Raw genomic sequence first — 23,297 nt, forward strand, 5'->3', positions numbered from 1 at the left:
TCACATTTTCTCATCAGAATGTTTTAGAATCTGCTTTCCTAAATTGAAATTTCGTATCTAATTACAAGAATTACATATTTTAAGCATTTTGAACTCCAAGGTGACACTGTCATCTCCTTCCCAGAGTTCTGTCACTTCCACATAGACTGTAGAGCCACAGAATATTAGAGTGGGAGTGGTGAGGATGGAGAAAAGCAGAGAGACTGGAGGGAAGTAGACAAATTGGATTACTATGAAAGTGATTAAGGAAGAGGAAATAAAGACAGGCTTTAACTAAACCAACAGCAGTGAGAATACAAAGGAGAGCAATGTGAAAACTATTTCTGAAATAAAATCAATACGGCTTCTTATTGGATGGATGATGAGGAAGCAAAATGTAATAACAGGTCAAAATAACATCAAGGTTTGAGCCTCCCAATTTTCCATCTATGCATACTTATTTAAAGTATGCAAGTATGATCTGCTGCTTTTTCTTAGAAACTCTGGATTTCACCTACATGAAGATACTGGCCCCTGTCCATTCCCATAGTGGCACAGCATTTTTTTTTTTTTCTCATTTGGATACATCATTACACTTTTGAAAGTGGTTTTGATTACCTCAGGATCTTAGTCCTTTTCTTTGCAAATGTCTTTCCAGATTACTTTTTTCTATTCTATAGGAAGACTTCATGCTCCCTAACGAGCTGGAGAATGTGGAAAACTATTCTTTTCGATTCCTTTCCTTTTTTTTTCCTCTAAAAAAAAAAATTCTACATTGCATCTCCAGTGCATATAGGGTGATTTAAACTGGTTTTGTAAAAAGAAAGATAAATTTAGTACATGTCCTACATGAAAATAGTCCCTCAGTGCCCAAATTTATTTGGACACAAAATGAACTCAAAGCCTTTATGAATTCTCCAAGAAATTCTTAGTGGTGGGCTGGAGTCAGATGTGGGGATGGAGCCGGGGAAAGGTTTATTTCCAGATCCATGCATGCTGCTACTAAATTTTGACTGCTCCTTCCTTCTTGAGTGTCTTACATTTAGTTAAAATGGAAGGCGCACTTGTTTTTGCGAGAGGTGATTATAAACATGGCAGGGATGGAAGTGACGGCAAAAGAAGAAATGACAGTCAAGTCAGCTCAAATGCTAATCTTGCACCTGCTTGGCATTTTCCTATCTCCCACTCCATGTCCACAGTCATTCAACAATTTCTGTGAGTTCTTTCTTTGCACCATATCCTGCTCCATTTGGATACTTTCTATTACCACTCCACTTTCACATTTCTCACCCTGCACCTTGATCATTGCAGCAACATCCAAACTAACCTTCTTAATTCTCCATTTTTCCCTTTAATTTGTGCTCAGATCAGGGAAGGTGGTGAAATTTGAAATTCTATTATTCTGTTCCCCTGCATGAAACAGGACCTTGCATTTCAATTAGAAAGTTTCTAGACTCTCCAGACGAAATGTAGGAAGAGAAACTTGAGCCTCCAGGTATTTGCCAGACACTGTGCTTAGTGCTTTTCATGTGTCCTCAGTCAATATCCTCCCAACCACTTGCGAGGCTGATCAGCTCCATATTGTAAATGCAGAAAATAAGGCTCGGGGCGCTTATATAATCTTCCTTAATTCGCAAAGTCAGTGGAAAGCTGAGAAAGGATTTGACCCCAGGGCTATCAAGCTCTAAAGCCTAAAAAGTCAGATTTTAATATTCTGAATTTGTTTAAAATAACTCCCTAGGGAAGTATAAGGTTTTGGTAACAGCAGTCAATATCAGTATCAATGGCATGGCTGATGCTATTAGCAAAACCTTATAATGAGAATTACTTCTCACCATGTTTTTCTTTTAATAGCTCTTTATATAATTTATGTAATTTCCTGTGTTTGTGCAGCCAGCACCACAAGTGTTAACCATTCTGGTGGCTATTTTAAATACTAGAGGGTAAGCAGTAGTTACAACAAAGAGCAATACCAACTTTTCTCTTCTTTCTAGAATATTAAACTTAAATTAAAATTGGTACAATGCAGACTTAAAGATTCCTACTGTAATCAATCCTGTGGATTTTCAGAAAGATTTAATGTGCTTGCAAGTACCTTGGGAATGTGAGCCTGTCTCTGAATTGTTTATAGCTTTATTACCTTTCAAGGACCCCAAACATCCACATAAAGCTCATCACTTCATACTCCAGAAAGCTGGACTGAACTAAACCTTCCCAATTCCTCTACTATGTCTCCAGATAATATTATTTTTGGTTATTTTGCTACAGTGTTAAAAAAATATATTCATAAATTCATTTTTTATATTTCTACAAACTCCTTCATGTGTTTACTTGAAGAAATGCCAGCAATTGAAAAAAAAAATGAGCCTAGCCTATGCAAGGTACAAGTGTTTACATCATTCCTTTGAGTACTCTTACAAAAGTACACCCTTTAGTGGTGTGTTTACTTATGAAGCACTCAACAATGATATGACGACACTTTAAAAATTCTGAAGGGAACTTGAAGAGAGGAAAACAGCATGCTCTGTTAAATAGAAACTTACTTGAAATAAATTACATAATTATTAGGGAAGACTAGAAGAAAATCTGTCAATCTCCCCCAGATAATCCCTTCTTAGAGGGCACCAGGGAAAATGAAGATTAAATTTCAGTATTGGTACTGAATCACTAGCTTAACTTTTGTTACTGGAATTTCTTAATGCATTGGGTGTACTAAATTTCATTTAAGTTTTTCAAATAACTGAGCTGTAACTTGGGGTAGCACTTGAAAGGGACTATGTGTTATCAAGGTGGGTTTTTACTGATATTGTTACTACAGCCTTATCAAATTTATGGTTTGCCGGGAGTATTTTTACCTCCCACTTTATACGTAGTATCAATTATTTTTTCCAGAAAAAAAAATACTACTTTTTAATAAAACTTTTTCTAGATAAGATTGATACTGATATTGTAACTTCTTTAAGGAATGTCTGCTCGTAAATAAGAATTCTCGGGGCACCTGGGTGGCTCGGTCAGTTGAACATCTGCCTTTGGCTCAGGTCATGATCCCAAGGTTTGGGATCAAGACCCACATGGGGCTCCTTGCTAAGCGGGGATCCTGCTTCTCTCTCTCCCACTGTCACTCCCTGTGCTTGTGCATTCTCTCTCTCTCTCTGTCAAATAAATAAGTGAAATTTTTTTAAAAAGAAGAAGAATTCTGAAGAGTTTTTTTGGTTTTTTTTTTTTTAAGATTTTCTTTTTATTTGAGAGAGAGAGAACGAGAGAGAGCATGAGAAGGGGGAGGGTCAGAGGGAGAAGCAGATTCCCCACTAAGCAGGGAGCCAGATGTGGGACTTGAATCCAGGGACTCCAGGATCATGACCTGAGCCCAAGGCAGTCACTTAACCAACTGAACCACTCAGGCGCCCCAAAGAGTTTTTTGAAGGGTAGAAGTGATGCAGAAGGATTCTTAGTTTACCATTGTTCCTTGTCCTTTTGTTGTTTAAAACACAAAGAGAATAATGTTAACAAAATGAAAGGAAATTACATAGTAATTGACCAATAATGTTGTTTATATTATATCTGTCATTCTCTACAACTCTTTATAAATAACTTTATTACCCCTACTTGGCAAACAAGGGAAGTGAGGCTTAGTGAGACCTGCCCAAAGTCCCACAATGAATGAAGGGTAGCACTGAGATTGAGCCCAGGAATCCTACATCTGTGCTTTCTCTGTGACACTATGCTCTCCCTATCCCTGAGACTCTTGGTTGACACTGACCATTCCATTGTCATGGATTTGGGTATCTTTAGATATGGGAAGAATAAGATTATTTTCTCACTATGTAGTTGATGAAACACTATATATTCTTTTCCAGAGCTGAGTAACTTCAGAGTAGTAAGGTCATACTTCTCTTTTAGGAGTTACAAAAATGTCATTCTATTTCACAAAATTTCATTATTAACACCTTTAACACTTTAATCCAAAGACTCCTGTTACTGTAGCATGCTTCTTTTAAATCCAAACTGTGAGACAAAGAAATCGCCTTCCTGGGGTTTCTGAACCCATAAGAAAATCACCAACTGGGGAAGTTCACCTAGGCCTTAGTGTCCAGAGTTTTTATTGGGGTTTCATTTCATAGGCACGATTGATTGAATCACTGGTCATGGGATTGAACTCAACGTCTAGTTCTCCTCCACTCCCTGGAAGTCAAGCTGATATCACCTGGCTCAAAGCCCTTCCTCTCTAATTTCATGGGTGGCCCTTCTGGCACGGCCAAACCACATTCTGAGTCATCTTGTTAGCATGACTCAGATATGGTCTCAGGGGCCCACCATCAATAACAAAAACATTCCTATCACTCTAAAAATCTGAGGATTTCAGGTTTATCTCCCAGGAATTGGGGATGATGAAGACCAGCCAAACTCTTTATTATACAATAGCTGCTGACATAGGATGAATTTAAACTCTTAAGCCAAATATATTAAAAATAACATGATCATCACAGCAGTGTTTTCACATACCAACCAGCAAACAGAAATTTATATGATGAATTAAATATTACCATGTTAAAAAAAAAAAAAAACAGAAATAAAGCTACTGGCCAAATCTATAAATATTAACAAAATTTGTGTAAATGTGCCAATTACATTTTAGGAGGTTACTTCTGCCCTAAATTTACAGGTGGAAAATTACACATGTTAGCTCAATATTAGACCATGGATTAAAGATAGTGCATTTATATTTAGCACCTGAATATAAAACCACTCTAAAACCACCCAGGTTATATCAAAGCAGCGCAGAATTTTAAATCTGAACATTAGTAACTACTTGCACAATTTAAAAAAAAAAACGGTAAATGGCGATTCACATAAAAATATATTATATGTTTATAAAAAATAAAATTTAGGGGCGCCTGGGTGGCTCAGTGGGTTAAGCCTCTGCCTTCGGCTCAGGTCATGATCCCAGGTCCTGGGTTCGGGCCCCGCATCGGGCTTTCTGCTCAGCAAGGAGCCTGCTTCCTCCTCTCTCTCTGCCTGCCTCTCTGCCTGCTTGTGATCTCTCTCTGTCAAATAAATAAATAAAATCTAAAAAAAAAAAAAAGTTTATAAAAAAATGAAATTTTAAAAAAAAAACGGTAAAAATCAGATTCCTATACTCAGGTAATTATTTCTTTTAGGATATTTTATTTCAAACCGTATCAGAGAGAACATCATTTGTCACAGGAACATATTTTAATACTGACAATGTTAGCATTCAGTTCCAAATAGTAATTCCCTGACTTAAAGATCAATCCTGACTTGCCTGGTTTTGTTCTAAGTGAAGAAGAAAGTCAGCTTCATTGGGATAGTAATTTTACATATATTGGGCCACCTGCACTGCCATTTCTTACTTTCCCCCCATCACAGCAACTGCTACAGACCTCCAGATGCTACAGGCCCTGTGGGCTCTCATAAGCTAACATTCCGGTGCGGCCATTAGTTTAACTTTAGGAAAACACATTGTTTTTAGAAACATTAAAATGTTCCTCAAATTTAAAGGCCTAGTTTCAGAAATCATTTTCTTCATATATACTGTGTGCATATATGCATATGTGTGCACTTATATGTATTCTATGCTAAAAGGTTCTAATTTCATTTTTCAAACATGCCTCTGTCATCTGGAAAAATGTAGTCTTTTCTATGTGAAAAGCAATAGCTTTTAAGGAAGCCACTTTAAAAAGCAAAGCAAAACAGGTTTTTTTTTCCTAGAAACAACTCCAAAACTTACTACCTTATCATAAACCCATGTGAACTATAAACGTAAATTCTCAGTACTATGATATGGTTAACCAAAGAATGAAAGTCTATATGCTGAGGAAGTGGGACATGTAACTGCAGAGAAGCACAAGTTTTTTCCAAACTACATTGTAATGAAATTTTAGATTTTTTTCTACTACAGAGCGTAGAATGTCTGTTTGGTTACCTACCATTGTGGGGGTTTCTAATTATAATTTCTAATTATAATTATAATTTCTAATTATAGTTTTCTAATTATACCATAGTGGGGTTTTTAAAGTTGCTAATCTGAGAAATATGGGAATATGCAACAAGTCTAGTCATAAATGGAAATTTTAAAGGTTCTGTTTATAAAGATTAAAACAGAAAAATCTAAAAGTAAAGTACTATTCTATTATGCTCAGCAAAATAAGTCAGACTGAGAAAGATAAATACCATATGAATCCAATGATAAATAGAATCTTTAAAAAGACATAGAATAAACAGGGCGCCTGGGTGGCTCAGTGGGTTAAGCCTCTGCCTTCGGCTCAGGTCATGATCCCAGGTCCTGGGTTCGGGCCCCGCATCGGGCTTTCTGCTCAGCAAGGAGCCTGCTTCCTCCTCTCTCTCTGCCTGCCTCTCTGCCTACTTGTGATTTCTCTCTGTCAAATAAATAAATAAAATCTTTAAAAAAAAAAAAAAGACATAGAATAAACAAACAAAAAGCAGAACCAGAACTATAAATACAGAGAATAAACTGATGGTTGCCAGAGGGGAGAGGGGAAGGGAGGAGGTCGGGCAAAATGGGTGATCGAGAGTGGGAGATACAGGCCTGCAGATATGGGATGGGTAATCACAGAAATAAAAAGCAGAGCATAAGGGATAGAGTCAATGATACTGTAATAGTGATGTAATGGGACAGATGGTAGCTGCACTTGTGAACATAGTATAATGTATAAACCTATTAAGTCACACTAAGTTGTACACCTGAAACTAATGTAACATCCTGTGTAAACTATACTCAAATTTTCAAAGTAAAGTACCATTCTTATACTAGCAAGAATTTAAGTAAATATTATCAAAGATTATAATAAACAATGATTCTTCAGTGTTGCTCAAATACCTGAATACCAATTTTTTTCTTTTTTCTTTTAGTTTTTTTGGGGAATTTTTCTAAAGAATATAGCATAACTTTTTGCTTGATAAAAATGTATTATCTTCACATCTACTTGAAAGTCTTTAAATACATAATTTTTCAAAACCTTTTAATTTTTATTCTATAATTTAAATATCTAAGTTCATAATAATAGATATGTCTATCTTACACTTGAATAATTTTTTTAGCTATAGTCTCAAAAGTGTTTTCAAATATTACTTTAATAAAATTTCCCTGTGAGTTACCCATGTCTGTGGGTGAATTGAGAGCTTAACTGAGATCATTGAGAAAGTTAGCATGAGAGGGAGGTGGTCAGAATCAGCTCACAAACTCACTCACTAATATTTATTTCGTGCTTGCTATTGGCAAGATACTGGGTGTATAGAAGTGGATGAAAGAGAACCCAAAATTTGTGGAGTCTATTGTTTAGTGAGAAAGATAGACATTAAGAAATAATTATACAGAAAAATTTTCACTTGCAAATCATGCTGTGTACTATGAAAAAGAAATGAAGGCTATAAGGCAAAGTCTTAATATGATCTAATAATTTAGATCAGAACTTGTCAGTAAAGCCTTCTTTGTAGATATAACAAAAAAAAATTATGAAAAAGAGGTATCACATTTATCCACAGGAAGTGTTGGAGTAAGGACATTCCAGGCTGAGAAAACCAGATAGAGGAGGGTGCTAAGGTAGGAAAGCACTTGGTGGATTTCAGGAAAAGATTAACATGACTAACATACAGTGAAGGGTGCAGGATAGAGAAAGAAGCAAGGGTCCTACCATGCAACGCTTGGGACTATCCTAAGAATTCTATATTTTATCATTAAGTTCAAGGGGAAATCAAGGATAGATTTTGAATAGAATGTTATAGGATCATATTTGTGACTTTAAAGTATTACTTTGGCTGCTGTGTAGAAAATGGATGGATGTAACAGGAGAGGAAATAGGTAGAAGAGTTAGGAGCCTGGGCTACAAGCCCATGAGATAAAATGGTAAATGAGACCAGGGTAATGGTGATGACCGAATTGGAGAAAAGTGGATAGATTTAAGATACATACTGGAGGTAGTACTGATAGGCTATGATAATAGCCTGGATTCAGGACAGAATGAGGAAATAGGTGTCAAGAACAACATCTAACTTTTCCCACATGGCCACGAGTTGGCTGATGGCTGATAGTGTCATTTAACGACATGGAGGAACCCTGGGGAAAGAGCACATCTAGTAGAGTTGAGAGGTGGAGATGAAGAGTTCAGTTGTGAGACTGATTAATCCCGCTTTGTTCAAAGTATCTGACTTACATTTAATAGTAACAAAGCCATATTCCCCAGCCTTTTCAGTCCAAGTCCTCCACTAGAAAAATCTTGATGTGAATTTTAGGTTCCTGGAACTAAGATGCTACTTTCAGTCGAGGATTAATAAAGAAGAAGAATTAACTTTTTAAGCTAACATGGATAGTATTTTAGACTTTTGGCCCCAAATAAAAAAATAATAATACATGCTTAATTTCAAATTAAAAGATTTGGAAGAGAATTATCAGTTAAGAATTAAGCATTGTGGCTAAACCCTCTAAAACCTGATAGGCCGCCTTCCAAAACACACTACCTACGTTTTAGCCCAAACTTTTCTTTTTTTTTTCTTTTTTTTTAAGATTTTATTTATTTATTTGACAGAGAGAGATCACAAGTAGGCAGAGAGGCAGGCAGAGGGAGAGGAAGGGAAGCAGGTTCCCTGCTGAGCAGAGAGCCCGATGCGGGACTCAATTCCAGGACCCTGAGATCATGACCTGAGCCGAAGGCAGCAGCTTAACCCACTGAGCCACCCAGGCGCCCCATAGCCCAAACTTTTCTATGCAAGAACATTTCTAGTGTTCTTTCTGGTATTGAATGCAATCTGGGGGCCAATTTATGTTGCCTTTATCTAAAGCCCTTTTAAAAGATCTCCTACAGGGACGCCTGGGTGGCTCAGTTGGTTAAGCCGCTGCCTTCGGCTCAGGTCATGATCCCAGGGTCCTGGGATCGAGTCCCACATCCGGCTCCTTGCTCAGTGGGGAGCCTGCTTCTCTCTCTGCCTCTGCCTGCCGCTCTGCCTGCTTGTGTTCTCCCGCACTCTCTCTCTCTCTCTCTCTCTGACAAATAAATAAATAAAATCTTTTTTAAAAAGTATAAAAAAAAAAGATTTCCTACTAACTAGCTCTCAGCAATTTATAGCCTGGAGCCACATGGTGCTGGTTGCAACTATATGGACAGATCAGGAGAGAAGCAGGGACAGAACACTAAGATAGAAGTCACTGAATCCTCACATGAGAGAATCCCAAAACCTACAGTGAAAGCAGAAAAGAGGGTGTAATAGCTCTTTTACTGATTAAAAAAAAAAAAAAGATGGCCTGGTGGTTTCATAATTTCCACATTAGAGTTGAGTAGTAGGATCACAGCTTATAAAAAAAAATGGATGCAAGGCAGTAATGACAACAATAAACGACATACATTGAATGTGTATCATGCACTAAATGCTCTCCCTGTGTAATATTATTTAATTTACTCTGAACTCCTTCAAGATAATTACCCCATGACTAGCATTTGAGAACAGGACATGAGGCTTAGATAAGGTCATAAATCATTTGCCAAAGGCCACACAGGTAGAAAATGGGAGAGTGAAATGGCCAGATATATCTGACTCCAGAAATGGAGTTTTCTACCATCATGACACATGGCACCAGCACACAAAAGATGAGACTAAGAAGCCTCAGTATTTCTTCAGTGTTAAAAGCTGGAAATAAAAACAAAATTGTGCATACATTGGTCCCCAAATATTTGGGAATATTCCAAAAGGAGGGAAGTGTCCCTGCTGTACAGGGCCATCCTTTTCTTATATGGGGTTCCTGAACACAGAGCCTACTACTTATGGGCATTGAAAACTACCTTGAGCTTTCTATCAGCATAATTTCTTACAAATTTGGAGATATTTGAATTTAAAGTACAGTTCCTATCATTGTGAATTTCATCCTTGCTTCTTAAGAAACTGTTGATCTGTAATTGTTAATTTTTTTTCTTTAAATTTCAATGACTGAAATTCATTTTCTTTCATCTGGTCCATGATCACTGCACCCCTATTTTTAAGCCAAATTAGACGAATACTTCACTGACCTAGTCTAACACAAAGTATGCACTGGTGAATTATTTTTAGTTGAAAAAATTTGCTTTAGTTTGAGTTTCTAAAAACCAGTAAAAGAACTGCAGTGAGATATTTCAGCTCAGTTTTTAGCAAAATTCTAAATGATATAGTAGCAATTCCATTAAATATGGCCAGCTCCACAAAGATGCAAATACAATGAAAAACACAAAACTTTCTCTGTCATCCTTCAGAAACACAGACAGGGGCCACTCAACACTAACAGTACTCATTCTCTTTTCTCACGGTACAAATGTGGCAGCTTCTCTTTTCAGCAATTCCAGTACTTCTCTCTGACTGAACTCACTCTTAAATGATGAATAGAATTTACAAGATAAGGGGCAAAGGGCATTCAGTTGAGGAGGACAATGTATACAGTGTACAGCAAAGACTTAAAGGGAATCATCAGAAATTGTGCGTGGGGAGGATGAATGCTGGTAGGAGATAATGCTGTGTAGACAGGCTTGGGACCAAATGTTGAGGGCCTTTTATGCTGTGTGAGGGAGTTGGACAGATACTTAAGGAACAACAAACCACTGGCAACCCATTTTCTTTCTTTCAGGGGCTTCGTATACTTCCTTCACCTCCTGTCATTATCTAAGTTGAAAAAAAAAAAAAAAGCTAGCCTTACAAATTAGCCAAACAAAGCTAGCTTCTTTTCCCATATCCATTTGGAGCGTATTTCTGTAATTCAATACATTTAGAAGCCTGATAACTATGGTTCTCTGTATGTGAAATTGTTCTTTGGCATGAAGAAAAGCCATGACTAATTCAAAGGAGGCCTATTTGGGTGGAACTTTTGAAGACTATAAAGCAATTGAAAATACAGATAGAAAAATAAACTATTTTTCAGGAGAAAAAAAATACACGTCTACTGCTGAAGCCATGGGTATTCTTTTTATAAAAGATGTGTTTCATTTTTTACGCCTATGCAATTTCCCTGTGTGCCAAGATGCCTATATGTATCAGGATTAAGGGACCAACTCAAATGAAGAAGAACAATGACAATTATACAAATTTTCCCCAAACATCCTCCAATATATCCAGATATCACATAAATTTATTTTTGGAATTTTCTGACCCAGTCAGGGCCAAGTGGTATCCACATATGCGTTGTAGTTGCAATATTAAAACTATTCCTTGTAACTGGACTCGTTTTTTATACAAAATCTTGACTTTACACCAATGAAATTTCCAGATTATTTGGCTTTTTCAGTACCTTCTACTTTTACTATAACCAGGACTTCAACTTCAAAGAAAATTGCTCTATAAGATTTAACACATTTCTTCATTGCAGGTGCCTGCTTCCTCCAAGGTAGGGAACATAATCTATTACCGGCCCACATGCTGAAGGACCAGCAGAAATGCGGCAAATTTGGGAGAACCTGGGAAGTAGGCAAAATAAAATCCCTTAGCAGTTCTAATGAAATCGGAACGTGTTCTATCTCTCTAATAAACGTTGGTCTTATTTTTGTGGGGAGTGCTGAGTGTTGTTTGTTGCAAGTGCTTATCATTTAATTTATTGAAATTGTGAAAACAGAAAGAAGGAGGAGTGGCTATGACAAGATGCACTAAATGCAGACTCTTTCAAGTTATTCATTAAAATCATCAGTCCTGTTCTGCCCCCTCTTAAACACAGATGTATTAACATCAAGATGAGTGGAAAGGTTACCAGGCTTCATGACACCTAGAGGTTGTAATATTTGTCACCTTAATTTTACAATACAATTAAGTAATGATGCATTTAAACAAATGCATTTATAGCACATTTGAAAAATCTGGGGGTAAAAATGGGATCAAGGTAAATCTTCCCACATTCTAATCAATATTTGCTTGGTCTTAGGAGCATGGCATTCCTACCGACATGGGCTACGCAGTGGCCCCTCACCATTCGGGCGTCTACCCTGTACATGTTCAGCTTTATGAGGCTTGGAAGAAGGTTTGGAATATTAGAATCACCAGCACAGAAGAATATCCGCATCTGAAACCAGCCAGACACCGGAGGGGCTTCATCCACAAAAACATCATGGTGAGCCTCCTCTGGTATGCATAGGGTACAACTAATTCTTTAAGATTTACATTCTTCATTTGAAGAAAGAACAAAAGGGAAGAGCAAAATGTTGAGCTCTTAACTATAGGAAAAGCTTTCTACTAAAGGAGGTATATTTATCATACCTAAGCAGAAGATGTTTTAATTAAAGTCACTTCTGCACAATTCTTTGAATACAAAATACTTTTCTTTTTTTTTTAAACTGACACTGCAGGGCGCCTGGGTGGCTCAGTGGGTTAAGCCGCTGCCTTCAGTTCAGGTCATGATCTCAGGGTCCTGGGATCGAGTCCCGCATCGGGCTCTCTGCTCAGCAGGGAGCCTGCTTCCCTCCCTCTTTCTGCCTGCCTCTCTGTCTACTTATGATCTCTCTCTGTCAAATAAATAAATAAAATCTTTAAAAATAAAAAAAAATAAGATAAACTGACACTACAATTAACCATGTTAATGGTTAATTTTAACTGATGTTAAAATACTAAGGAAACAATATATCTGACTTGCAGGTAATTTACAGAAGCCATCATCTCCTCAAAAAATTATTTAGTACATAAAATAGGGGTGCCTGGGTGGCTCAGTGGGTTGAGCCTCTGCCTTCGGCTCGGGTCATGATCCTGAGGCCCTGGGACCAAGCCCCACATTGGGCTCTCTGCTCAGCAGGGAGCCTGCTTCCCCTCTCTCTCTGCCTGCCTCTCTGCCTACTTGTAATCTCTGTCTATTAAATAAATAAAAAATATATTTTAAAAAAAATTTTTAAAAAGTTATTTAGTACGTAAAACGAAAACTAACTCTCCCTATGTTAACGTGCTGCTCTTTTACAAGTCAAACTGTTCTCTTTATCATGTCAGACCAAGCAAACAAAGAAAAACTCAACTAGTTACAATAAGAAGCCACACATGAAGCCCTGCGTAATTACTAACAGATCATAATAAAGAGTAAAATGCAACAGACGATGTTAATTAAGTCATTTTCATCTACTGTCAAATTCTCTCCAAAGCTTCCCTAATGTTTTGTTTTGTTTTGTTTTACAATGGTGACACATGCCTACTGTCAAGATATGTTATTACTTAATACTTTGTGAGGCCTCCCAAAGGAACTAAATCCGACTTTTTTTCCAAACTAGAAAATCCAAAGAGTACTGATGACATGAGGAAGGGGCTTCCTGATTTAGACTCATCCTGGGAAGGAATACCATGGAGAAAAACACTGTGCGGTGAAGCACTGTAACACTCTGTCAGACTATGTCTGACCAGATACCTACTCTAGAATTAGGAGTAACTTACTTCTTTTCAGACAGTTTTCTAATGTCTGCAAAAATTATAGAATGGATGATGACATTTAAGTTGGATTATCTCCCATTTTGACTTTTCCCTCAATAAAAACTGCTGTAAATGCTAGATGGGAACATAATGGCTCTATTTTATCCCAGTCTGTCCTTCTTCTTTACTGAAGATAAACTCACTATGCCTCAACTGCCAGCCTGTTGACCAGAGAGCGTTTAGGAGACCTGGGTTATGATTGAAGAGTATCAGTACTTTCCTGCCATTTTTAAATCATATGCAGTGTTGGTAGAACAGTGAATTTAAGTCTCTAAGGACTTTATTAAAGATTGTCCTCTTTTTTTTCTGTTTCTGTCAATACTGCCAGAAAATTTGCTTGGCTGTGTCCCATGGGATATGTTCATTTTTTGTTTCTCCTAAAAACATATTTTAACTGTACTGTAAATGCACAAATCTTACAGGTAATAAAGGCTCTGTTTTGATGGAATTGTCCCTATGGCTTCAGTTGTGTAGCAATCCATGGAAACCCTCTATACGTGCTTTGTGGGCTCTTGGATGAGAATTTTCAAGTGGGAAATGCTCAGCAGGCCGCTGATTGTGCAGTAAAAGAGAGAGAACATGGCTTGGAGTCATCCAAATAGAGATGCAAGTAAGACCATAAGAGCCAGTATGCTCTCCTAGGAAGAGAATGAAAAGAAAAAAAAAAAATCACACCCATATTTTGTTTTATGAGATGAGGGACACTTTTTAAAAAATATTCATAAATCAAATTCCAAAGGCCTTAAATGGAGCGCATTACTTCCCTTCAAGCCAGCTGTTATTGATCCTGCTATTCCTGATTCAGTTCTGCAACTCGGACATGATGCTGGCCACTGCCTTCCAACTTCCAGCCTCTGCATTCCAACAATAATTCCTTTACAATGCATTTTTATTCCCCTTAGTTTCCCACAGACTAATTCACTGCCTTGGTTTCATGTGTAAACTGTACTGCTGGCTCCTACTTTGTTTATAGCTTCCATTTACCCCCCACACTATAGCCTGTTCCACAGATACTGCCAGTCTTTTTTTTTTTTTAATTATTATTCTTTTTAGAACACTGCTGTCATTTTGGCCTTCCTAACCTTGATACATCCAATTATCTCCACACCCCTTAACTTGCTCTTCAGGTACCTGAAAACAGTTAAGTCTAAATCTACCTTTCTACCTTCTATTTTCCTGTAGCTAATAGAGACTTACTCCAGCCAAAAATTTCTAAAACAGTATTGCTGTGTTCATATCTTTGTTATTTTTTCTTCCTCGAAAGACTTTCTGACCACTCTCTACCTACTCTTATTCCCTTTATTCCTCGATATCAAGTCCATGTCCTATAATTTATTGTAAAGCGCTTTGGTGTACAACAGTTGAGCAGCTAACTCAGTCCTGCTCTCCTGTGAATTCCCATAACAGATCCTCTTATAACTCCACAAGAAGATAAAAGCCTATGACATTTCAAGGCGTTTGTGCCCTAACCAGAGTCTCTGAGTTTCCAGTCCTAGTGCACTGTCTGCTGGACAAATTTGATCTTCATTCAGTAAGAAATTAAGGAAAAACCAGGATTCTCTACCCTAACCCCTGGTTGCTAAATGTGACTCTCTGGAGAAAGCCAGAGCCCTCTAAACAATTAGACTACAGATCCTGATTGTCCGCTTTCTGTTTCCAATGGAGATGCCCATTGATAAAGGTTCCTATTAACCCTGCTGGCAGCCTCCTAGATGGTCTTAACAGGTAACTCCTAAAAGCATTTGTTTACAGCTGCTCTAGGTTTAGGTCTTAAGTACAGGATATTGGCTTCAGGTCCAATTGGTCAAATTCTTGTTGGTTAGGGCTTTCTTAACCATCTCCCACTTACTGTCATCAAGGTTTCCATAGTCTCCTCAATGTCTCAAAGTCTGAATTTGATAATGTCACACTCCTAGAATCAGTTCTAGAGGACAGTCCCTAGCAAAACACCTAAAAATAAACAAAAAAACAAACAAACAACAAACCCTCTCTCATTCCTTCTCTAACACAAGAGAGCTATTTGAAGGAATATGTTCAGTGTCCTGTAGCATTGAGCTCAGTGAGCTAGACAATGAAATATGACCCTGTCACATTCTAAGTATCTCCTCACCCTCCTGTGGTGGCCCGCTGATCATCCGAGGGCTCACGTTAGCTCTTATCCTCTCTGCTGGTGCCATCCTTCCCAGAGGTGAAGGGTAAAGCCTTTGCACTTCCTCTTCTCTGTGTTCAAACTCAAATAATTTGAGAAATAGACAAAACTCCAACTTCTTTTCTCTCTCCATTTTGCATAGAATCAACGAGGCGATCAAGTCCCAAAGATAGCTCTTTATGTTTCCATAGTTTTTCAGACAAGATACTCAAACTGAATCCCGAAAGTGATTCAGAATCATGCACTTTTAAAATGTAAAACTAACCTAGCTTTTAATCACCTGTGGGTATTTATTTAGCTTTGGAGTATTTCTCTTTATTCCAATATACCTTAAATTCTTCAAGAGTAGAAAGAATGTATCTTTGTGTTCTCCCACATGGACTTACATTGCCTTAAGAATATGTACTTGTTTAAAAAAATGAACAAATGCCGTATAAAGCTTTGATTTCCTGGAGAACGATATTTTCATGAATTGTTAGGGAATATATTTAATTCAGCTCGAATATCTTTGCACTGGGTTCTTGTTCGCCATTGATTTTGTGCATAACATTGTAAGAATGTGGTACTTTTAAACATAAACATCACCAGAGCTAATACTCGGCAATAAATTGAAGTTCATTTAACTATTTCATCAAGATAGAACAGCTCTCAAGGATATTTGACCAGTTTACAAAAATAAATAGGATATATGAAGTTCCAATTTACACAGCAATGTGTGATATACTGATTGAGCTAAGAATTGTGTTTTTTGTAAGAAAACTTTCAAGGACGAGATTGAAATTTATTATAATACAGAAACTAAAGGAAAAGAACTAGTATATTTGTAGAGGGCTGCAAAGCATGAAAAGTCCTACATAGGCAGTATTTTGAAAGCACTTACTGAGCCAAATGTGCTTTAAGAATAATGACCAAAAAATGAAGATCAATTTACTGAGGACAATAAGCAGAAGACTTGCATGTTTAAGATTCTGTAAGCCTGTATCTCTCCAAAGTATATCATTAATTGGCTATTCCTTCAAGTATATAGTGAGAAACACAGGTCATTACAAAGTCATTATATAAGATATAGCTAAAGATTGTACCATCCTGCACAGCATTAATTCACACTTTCTTTTATAATTGCATGTTATTTTACCAGAAAAGCTTTGAGAATTAAAAAAAAAAAAAATCCTTATCATGAATGTGTATAATTGAAACAAATAATGGTTTTCATATACAAAGGATGAAAACAAACTTTTCTCCTAAGTGATGTTTTACCATTTTGTTTATGGCGGTTTAATAGTCAAAAGCATAATCTCTTTTTAAGTTTTGGAACTGGCAGCCTTCAGACTTAAAATTTGGGGCAGTTGTTCTTCCAGACTAGAAAAGATGCTATGATTTGTGTCTCAAATATTTGTTCTAATTTAAAATGTCATTTCTTTTTTTTTTTAATTTAAATTCAATTAGCCAACATATAGTACATCATTAGTCTCAGATGTAGAGTTCAGTAATTTATCAGTAGCACAAAACCCCCAGTGCTCATCATATCATGTGCCCTCCTTAATGCCCATTACCCCATTACCCCATCCCCCCACTTGCTTCCCCTCCAGCAACCCTCTGTTTCCTATAGCTAAGAGTCTTTCGTGGTTTTTCTACCTCTCTGATGACTCCCCATGTTTTCCCTCCCTTCTCCTGTGGTCTTATGCCCTGTTTCTTATATTCCATGTATGGGTGAAACCATATGATGATTGTCTTTGATTCACTTATTTCGCTCAGCGTAATACCGCCATTTCTTAAGAATCACATTGTTAATGATTGACTTCATTTTCTAGTGCATGTGTAGAATTTGGCAGAAAGTATTATCCTTAAAATTTTTGCCTACTAGATTACAGGGTAGACAATTCCAATATTTTTAAAGTCTCATTTTCACTTCTTTTTTATTTCTTAAGATGCTGGAACATACTAGGCTTCATAGCAGCCGTACTGACTTGGAGATTTAAAATAGATAAGTGGCTAAAATAATTCAAAATCTATCTTAGTTTTAAAATATTTCTTCAACTTTCTTCAGTATTCTTTCTGTGCTGATGTCGTTCTTGCTTTCCCAGTGTTTCGTGAAGGATTTTCTGGGTCTTAGTTAAGAGTTGAATAATGATACCAGCTTATGCATCAACAACTTCCATGAGAAAAAAACCCAAGTTTCAACAAATTAATTGGTCGAAGGAACTTTTTCCTTACTTGTTTATTCTTCCTTCAGGTTCTTCCAAGACAAACCTGTGGGCTTTTCACTCACACAATTTTCTACAAGGAATATCCAGGAGGTCCTAAAGAGCTGGACAAGAGTATCCAAGGAGGTGAACTTTTCTTCACTGTGGTTCTCAATCCAGTAAGTACTTTGAGTTAATCTCAAAAAAAAAAAAAAAAAAAAAAAGGTGAAAAATGATCAGGTGGCTGAAAATTACCCTGACAAAAAGGCCAGAGTTTGGGTAGTTTCAGCCAACTCAGTATGAAGTTCTAGCTCCAAAAGAGAAAAAAATTCAATTTGGAACCACATCTAGAGAAGGAGGCAAACTCATTCTACAAGTAGCAGTGACATGAGGAACTTATGGAAAGCCAGGAGAGTGCTCCCGGACCTCCTTTGCATTGAAAAGTGTTCAGAATTCAAAGATTTCTTTCTTTTATGGAGAACAAGATCTTTTTTAAAGTTTTTATTTAAATTCAGTTAACAAAGAGCATAATGTTATTTTCAGATGTACTACATAGTGATTCAGCACTTCCCTACAACACCTGATGCTCATCACCTGATGCCCCCAACCCCCAGCCCCTGCTAACCATCAGTTTGTTCTATATAGTTAAGAGTCTGTTTCTTGGTTTGCCTCTCTTTTTCCCTTTGCTTTGTTTTGTTTCTTAAATTCCACGAGTGAAATCATATGGTATTTGTCTTTCTCTGACTTCTTTCACTTCATATAATACTCTGTAACTCCAGCCACATCATTGCAAATGGCAAGACTTCCTTCTTTTTTATAACTGAGTAATAGTCATACACACACACACACACACACACACACACACACATACCACCTCTTCTTTATCCATTCATACATCAATGGACATTTGGGCTCTTTCCATAATTTGGCTATTATAGATAATGCTGCTATAACCATTGATAAACATTGTGGTGCATGTATCCCTTTGAATTAGTATTTTTAAATTCTTTGGGTAAATACCTAGTAGTATAATTACTGGATCATAGGTTAGTTCTATTTTTAACTTTTTAAGGAATCTCCACACTGTTTTCCAGAGTGACTGGCTGCATCATTTTGCATCCCGTGCAAGAGGGTTCTTCTTTCTCCACATCCTCACCAACACCTGTTGGTTCTTGTTTTGTTGATTGTAGCCATTCTGGCAGGTATAAGGTGATATCTCATGTAGTTTTGTTTTGTATTTCCCTGATGATTAGTGATGAGCATCTCTTCATATGTCCATTAGCCATCTGTCTGTCTTCTTTATATAAAGAACTTATAAAACTCAACACCCAAAAAATGAATATCCCAATTAAAAATGGGCAGAAGACATGAATAGACATTTTTCCAAAGAACAAGATTTTTTTTTTAAGATTTTATTTATTTATTTGACAGAGAGAGATCACAAGCAGGCAGAGAGGCAGGTAGAGAGAGAGGAGGAAGCAGGCTCCCTGCTGAGCAGAGAGCCCGAATCGGGGCTCGATCCCAGGACCCTGAGATCATGACCCGAGCTGAAGGCAGCGGCTTAACCCACTGAGCCACCCAGGCGCCCCAAAGAACAAGATTTTTTACCTGCAAAATTCTCCTGTTCCCACTGTGGACCAGTTTTCTCATTTAAATGACCATGAACACTGTGATTCTGTTTTTCCCCTTCCTATTTAAAGTAAAGGGATAAGCAAAGTGAAAGAGGAATTAGGTGAGTAAATATGGTCATTTTGGATACATTTATGTGAGAGCTTGTCTTCTTGGTTCTCAGGCTGGGCAGAGCAGCCTGTTTAATTGGCTGCTGCTCTTCTTCCTTCACTTCCTAATACTTGTGTGCCAGCTCTACAATAACCATTGACGCATATATCTGCCAGAGGCTTGTGTGATAAAGTTGTGCAGAAAAAGACGAACTAACTGAAGTAAGGTGTATAAGAAAAAGAAGGGATTTTATTTCCCTTCTGAATATCACTAGCATAAAAAAATAAAATTAGGTTTATTTATCAGTTGTATGGGTTTGCCCCTGGCATTAGCAATATTAAAGATGAAAAAGTGTAATTTTCCAAATATGAAAAAAGCCTGTTAGCATAAAAGTTGAATAAGATAGAAATAAAGAGAATAAAATTTGAAAAGCCCCATTCTGGATCCTAATTTTCCAGGTCTTGCAAATAAAATTACAGGTATTTTTCATCATCTTCTTGTATTTAATGACTATATTTATTTCTCAGCTTCTAGAAAATGAGATTAGACATAAGGGTGACTCATCTTTGGGAAAAATCATCATGTGTATCCAAAACTCAAGATGATTTCAGGCAGTATGCCATTTCCCCTTTTGGAAGTTTATCCATCTTCATATCCCCAAAATGTAAACAATTCTGATTTATATACATCAGAAATAATCTGATTTTTCTAATATATCTATTCTTTACAAATGGAAGCATCTTTGGAATCATCTCTTACAGCTTTCTCCTCCTCCTCTTCCATTCTCTCTCTCTCTCTCTTTTTATTTTTATTTTTTTTTTTGTCAATTCAGCCAGTAATACACAGGTAAAAGAGTTAAACAAATACTTGATTATGAACTAAAGACTAAGTTAAAATATTTTTAATAAGTTAACATTTTCACCAATTATTTTAAGACCCTTTAATCTGTAAAGTATACAGTTCTTACATCTTATATTTCCTTTCATCATAGAGCAATATGACTATGAACAGATAATGTCTATTTGATTCTTTTTTTTCTTAAAGAGAGAAAGGTAGAGAGAGTGTGTGAGCCAGGTCTGGAGGCCGGGGTGGGAGTGGGGGCAAAGGGAGAGAGAGAATCTTAAGCAGACTCCACAGCCCAGTAAAGAGCCTGGCTTGAGGCTTGATCTCACAACCCTAACATCATGACCTGAGCTAAAATCAAGAGTCAGGCACTTAACTGACTGAGCCACCCAGGTGACCCCTCTTTGATTCTTTTACCCAATCGTTGCTTTGGTGCTTAAGAAATTCCTAGTGGTATTACAATTTCTGAACTTTCTAGAGGAAATTGGTTTCATTTAACATGGAAGAAATTCATTCATAAATAGAGATTCATATACAATACATCCATATACAATTCATTCATATACAAGAGATTTATAAGAAATGTTTTTCACTGTTTCAAAACCAAAATCTTTTCTTTTTTTAATAAATATTTTATTTTATTTTATTTTATTTATTTGACACAGAGAGAGAGAGAGTGCACAAGCCCGGGGGGCGTGGGGACAGAAGGGGAGGGAGAAGCAGACTCCCCACTGGGAAGGGAGCCCAATAAGAAGCTTGATCCCAGGACTCTGGGATCATGACCTGAGCCAAATGCAGATGCTTGACAACTGAGCAACCAGGCACCCCCCAAATTATTTTCTAAAAATCTTACCATAAAGCTTGTATGAATCATGGATACTAATTTGAGCTAAATTAGCTGAGCAAATGCTTTAAATGTTTAGCAAATCTAGCTACTTTTCAGGCCTTTATAGATAATACTGGCAGTTTTGTTTTTCTTGATGAGAAGATCCACAGGGAATAAAGGGGAGGAAAAAAAATTTCCAGAGAACTTGTGCTTTCCTGATTCAGAAAACTTTCAGTAGACAATTACTTTCAGATAAATGCTGGAATTCAAAATTGACAGATCCTTGTCAGACACCATAAGATAGGGAAGGAATCCAAATTAATTTCATCTGATATGCCAACTCCAATTTTTGGAAGCAACTAGAGTCACCTGGAGATTTCTGGTTGAGAAGCCCACTTCTAAAACTCAGCCCAAGTCTCACCCAAGAGAAGACCACTATCATTAGCTAGTGATGTTTGCCTTGCAGAGCAGAGTGAGGAGTGACCTGTTTCACATTAATTATCCATCCCAAAATTACATGTTTGGGTAAAGCTTGTGTTAAAATTAAGAGAGGTCCAGGTGCAGTGAGGCATGCTACTGATTCGTCGGATGGCACTCTTTTCCAGGTCAGAATAAGAACGAGAAAACCTTGATGGAACCATAGTACATATTAGCTGCAGGAAAGATATGAAATTTAATTATAGTGGATTTGAATGATAGCCATTATAAGCTTAAGTAATACCCTAGTCCTTGATTAGAAGTGCTATTTTCTGAAAGCTGAATGAGTTTTCCAACATGCAAAAAGGCATAGGTGTATTGGAAATATACCTATGTCTCAAATATATTCAGATACACTGGAGCTGAAATGAAAATAAACAGGGGTGCCTGGTGGCTCAGTGGGTTAAAGCCTCTGCCTTTGGCTCAGGTCATGATCTCAGGGTCCTGGGATCGAGCCCCACATCAGGCTCTCTGCTTGGCGGGGAGCCTGCTTCTCCCTCTCTGCCTACTTGTGATCCCTCTCTCTCTGTCAAATAAATAAAATCTTTTTTTTTTTTAAAGATTTTATTTATTTATTTGACAGAGAGATCACAAGCAGGCAGAGAGGCAGGCAGAGAAAGAGGAGGAAGTGGCTCCCTGCTGAGCAGAGAGCCCGATGCGGGGCTCGATCCCAGGACTCTGAGATCACGACCTGAGCCGAAGGCAGCGGCTTAACCCACTGAGCCACCCAGGCGCCCCCAAATAAATAAAATCTTAAAAAAAAAAAAAAAGAAAATATAAACTTTAAGTAAAATAGAACTTTAAGTTTAAAATATGAGTTTAAGTTTAAAATATAAGTTTAAAATATGAACTTTAAGTAAAATATAAACTTTAAGGAATTTAAGTAGCGTATTTTAAGTTTTCTGCCCACATGTCAACATAATATCAAGGTGCTACAGTAAGTTTTGCCAGTATCTGGGTGAGAGGTAGCTGCAACAGAGTTGCACCTCTCAGAGTTAAACTAGAATAGATCACAGCGAAGACAAAATAACACTCAAGCCTGAAAAGTTCTACTGTTACCAAAGTATTTTTTACTGTTAAAGACAAAAGTCCTCACCAAATAAATGTAATACAGATAAGAACAAATATTAGCAATATCTAAGAGAGAGAAAACCTCAGCCTTCTCCAAATGATATTTCCAATATCACAGGCCTAGACACCTCTTCTTATATGCATTGGATACAGAGATTTTGTTTAATATATTGACTTTGAAGTTTAGGTACAGTTGGGAGGTGGGACCATCAGTATCTGATCCAAGGACCACAAAGAAATTAAGAATTCTTTTCTTTTGTGTGTGTGTCTGTTTCTAAACTCACCCAGTGATGACTTTCTTTTTTTTTTAAGATTTTTTAAGATTTTCTCTCTGCAGCAGGCAGAGAGAGAGGGGGAAGCCAGGCTCCCCACTGAGCAGAGAGCCTCAATCCCAGGACCCTGAGATCATGACCTGAACAGAAGGCAGAGGCTTAACCCACTGAGCTACCCAGGCACCCCTAGTGACTTCTTGATTATAGTTCACTTTCCTATAGGAAAAGAATATGTCAATCATAAGAACTTGAACTCACTAGAACAGTAATTTGCAGTGCAATTTTATTATAGATCTTTCAATTGGTGAATACTTCTTGTGTAACCTGCCTACCAGAAGAAGATCCCTTCCAAT

General features: G+C 37.2%; 1 protein-coding gene across 4 annotated transcripts in view; it reads left to right on the plus strand.

Annotated features, from left to right (window-relative positions):
- The window catches only part of LOC125093318 (bifunctional heparan sulfate N-deacetylase/N-sulfotransferase 3), a 178,217-nt gene that overhangs the window by 73,089 nt on the left and 81,831 nt on the right, over positions 1–23,297 (plus strand). For all 4 annotated transcript variants that reach the window (XR_007125205.1, XM_047718315.1, XM_047718316.1 and 1 more), the window contains exons 5-6: positions 11,885–12,070; positions 17,787–17,915. Coding sequence is in view for 3 of the 4 variants with exons in the window: in XM_047718315.1 (XP_047574271.1) it covers positions 11,885–12,070; positions 17,787–17,915 (315 nt within the window). In the remaining variant the exon portion in view is untranslated. The remainder of the gene's footprint in view (positions 1–11,884; positions 12,071–17,786; positions 17,916–23,297) is intronic.

Source organism: Lutra lutra, chromosome 2, assembly GCF_902655055.1.
Source record: "Lutra lutra chromosome 2, mLutLut1.2, whole genome shotgun sequence".
NCBI classification, from domain to species: Eukaryota; Metazoa; Chordata; class Mammalia; order Carnivora; family Mustelidae; genus Lutra; species Lutra lutra.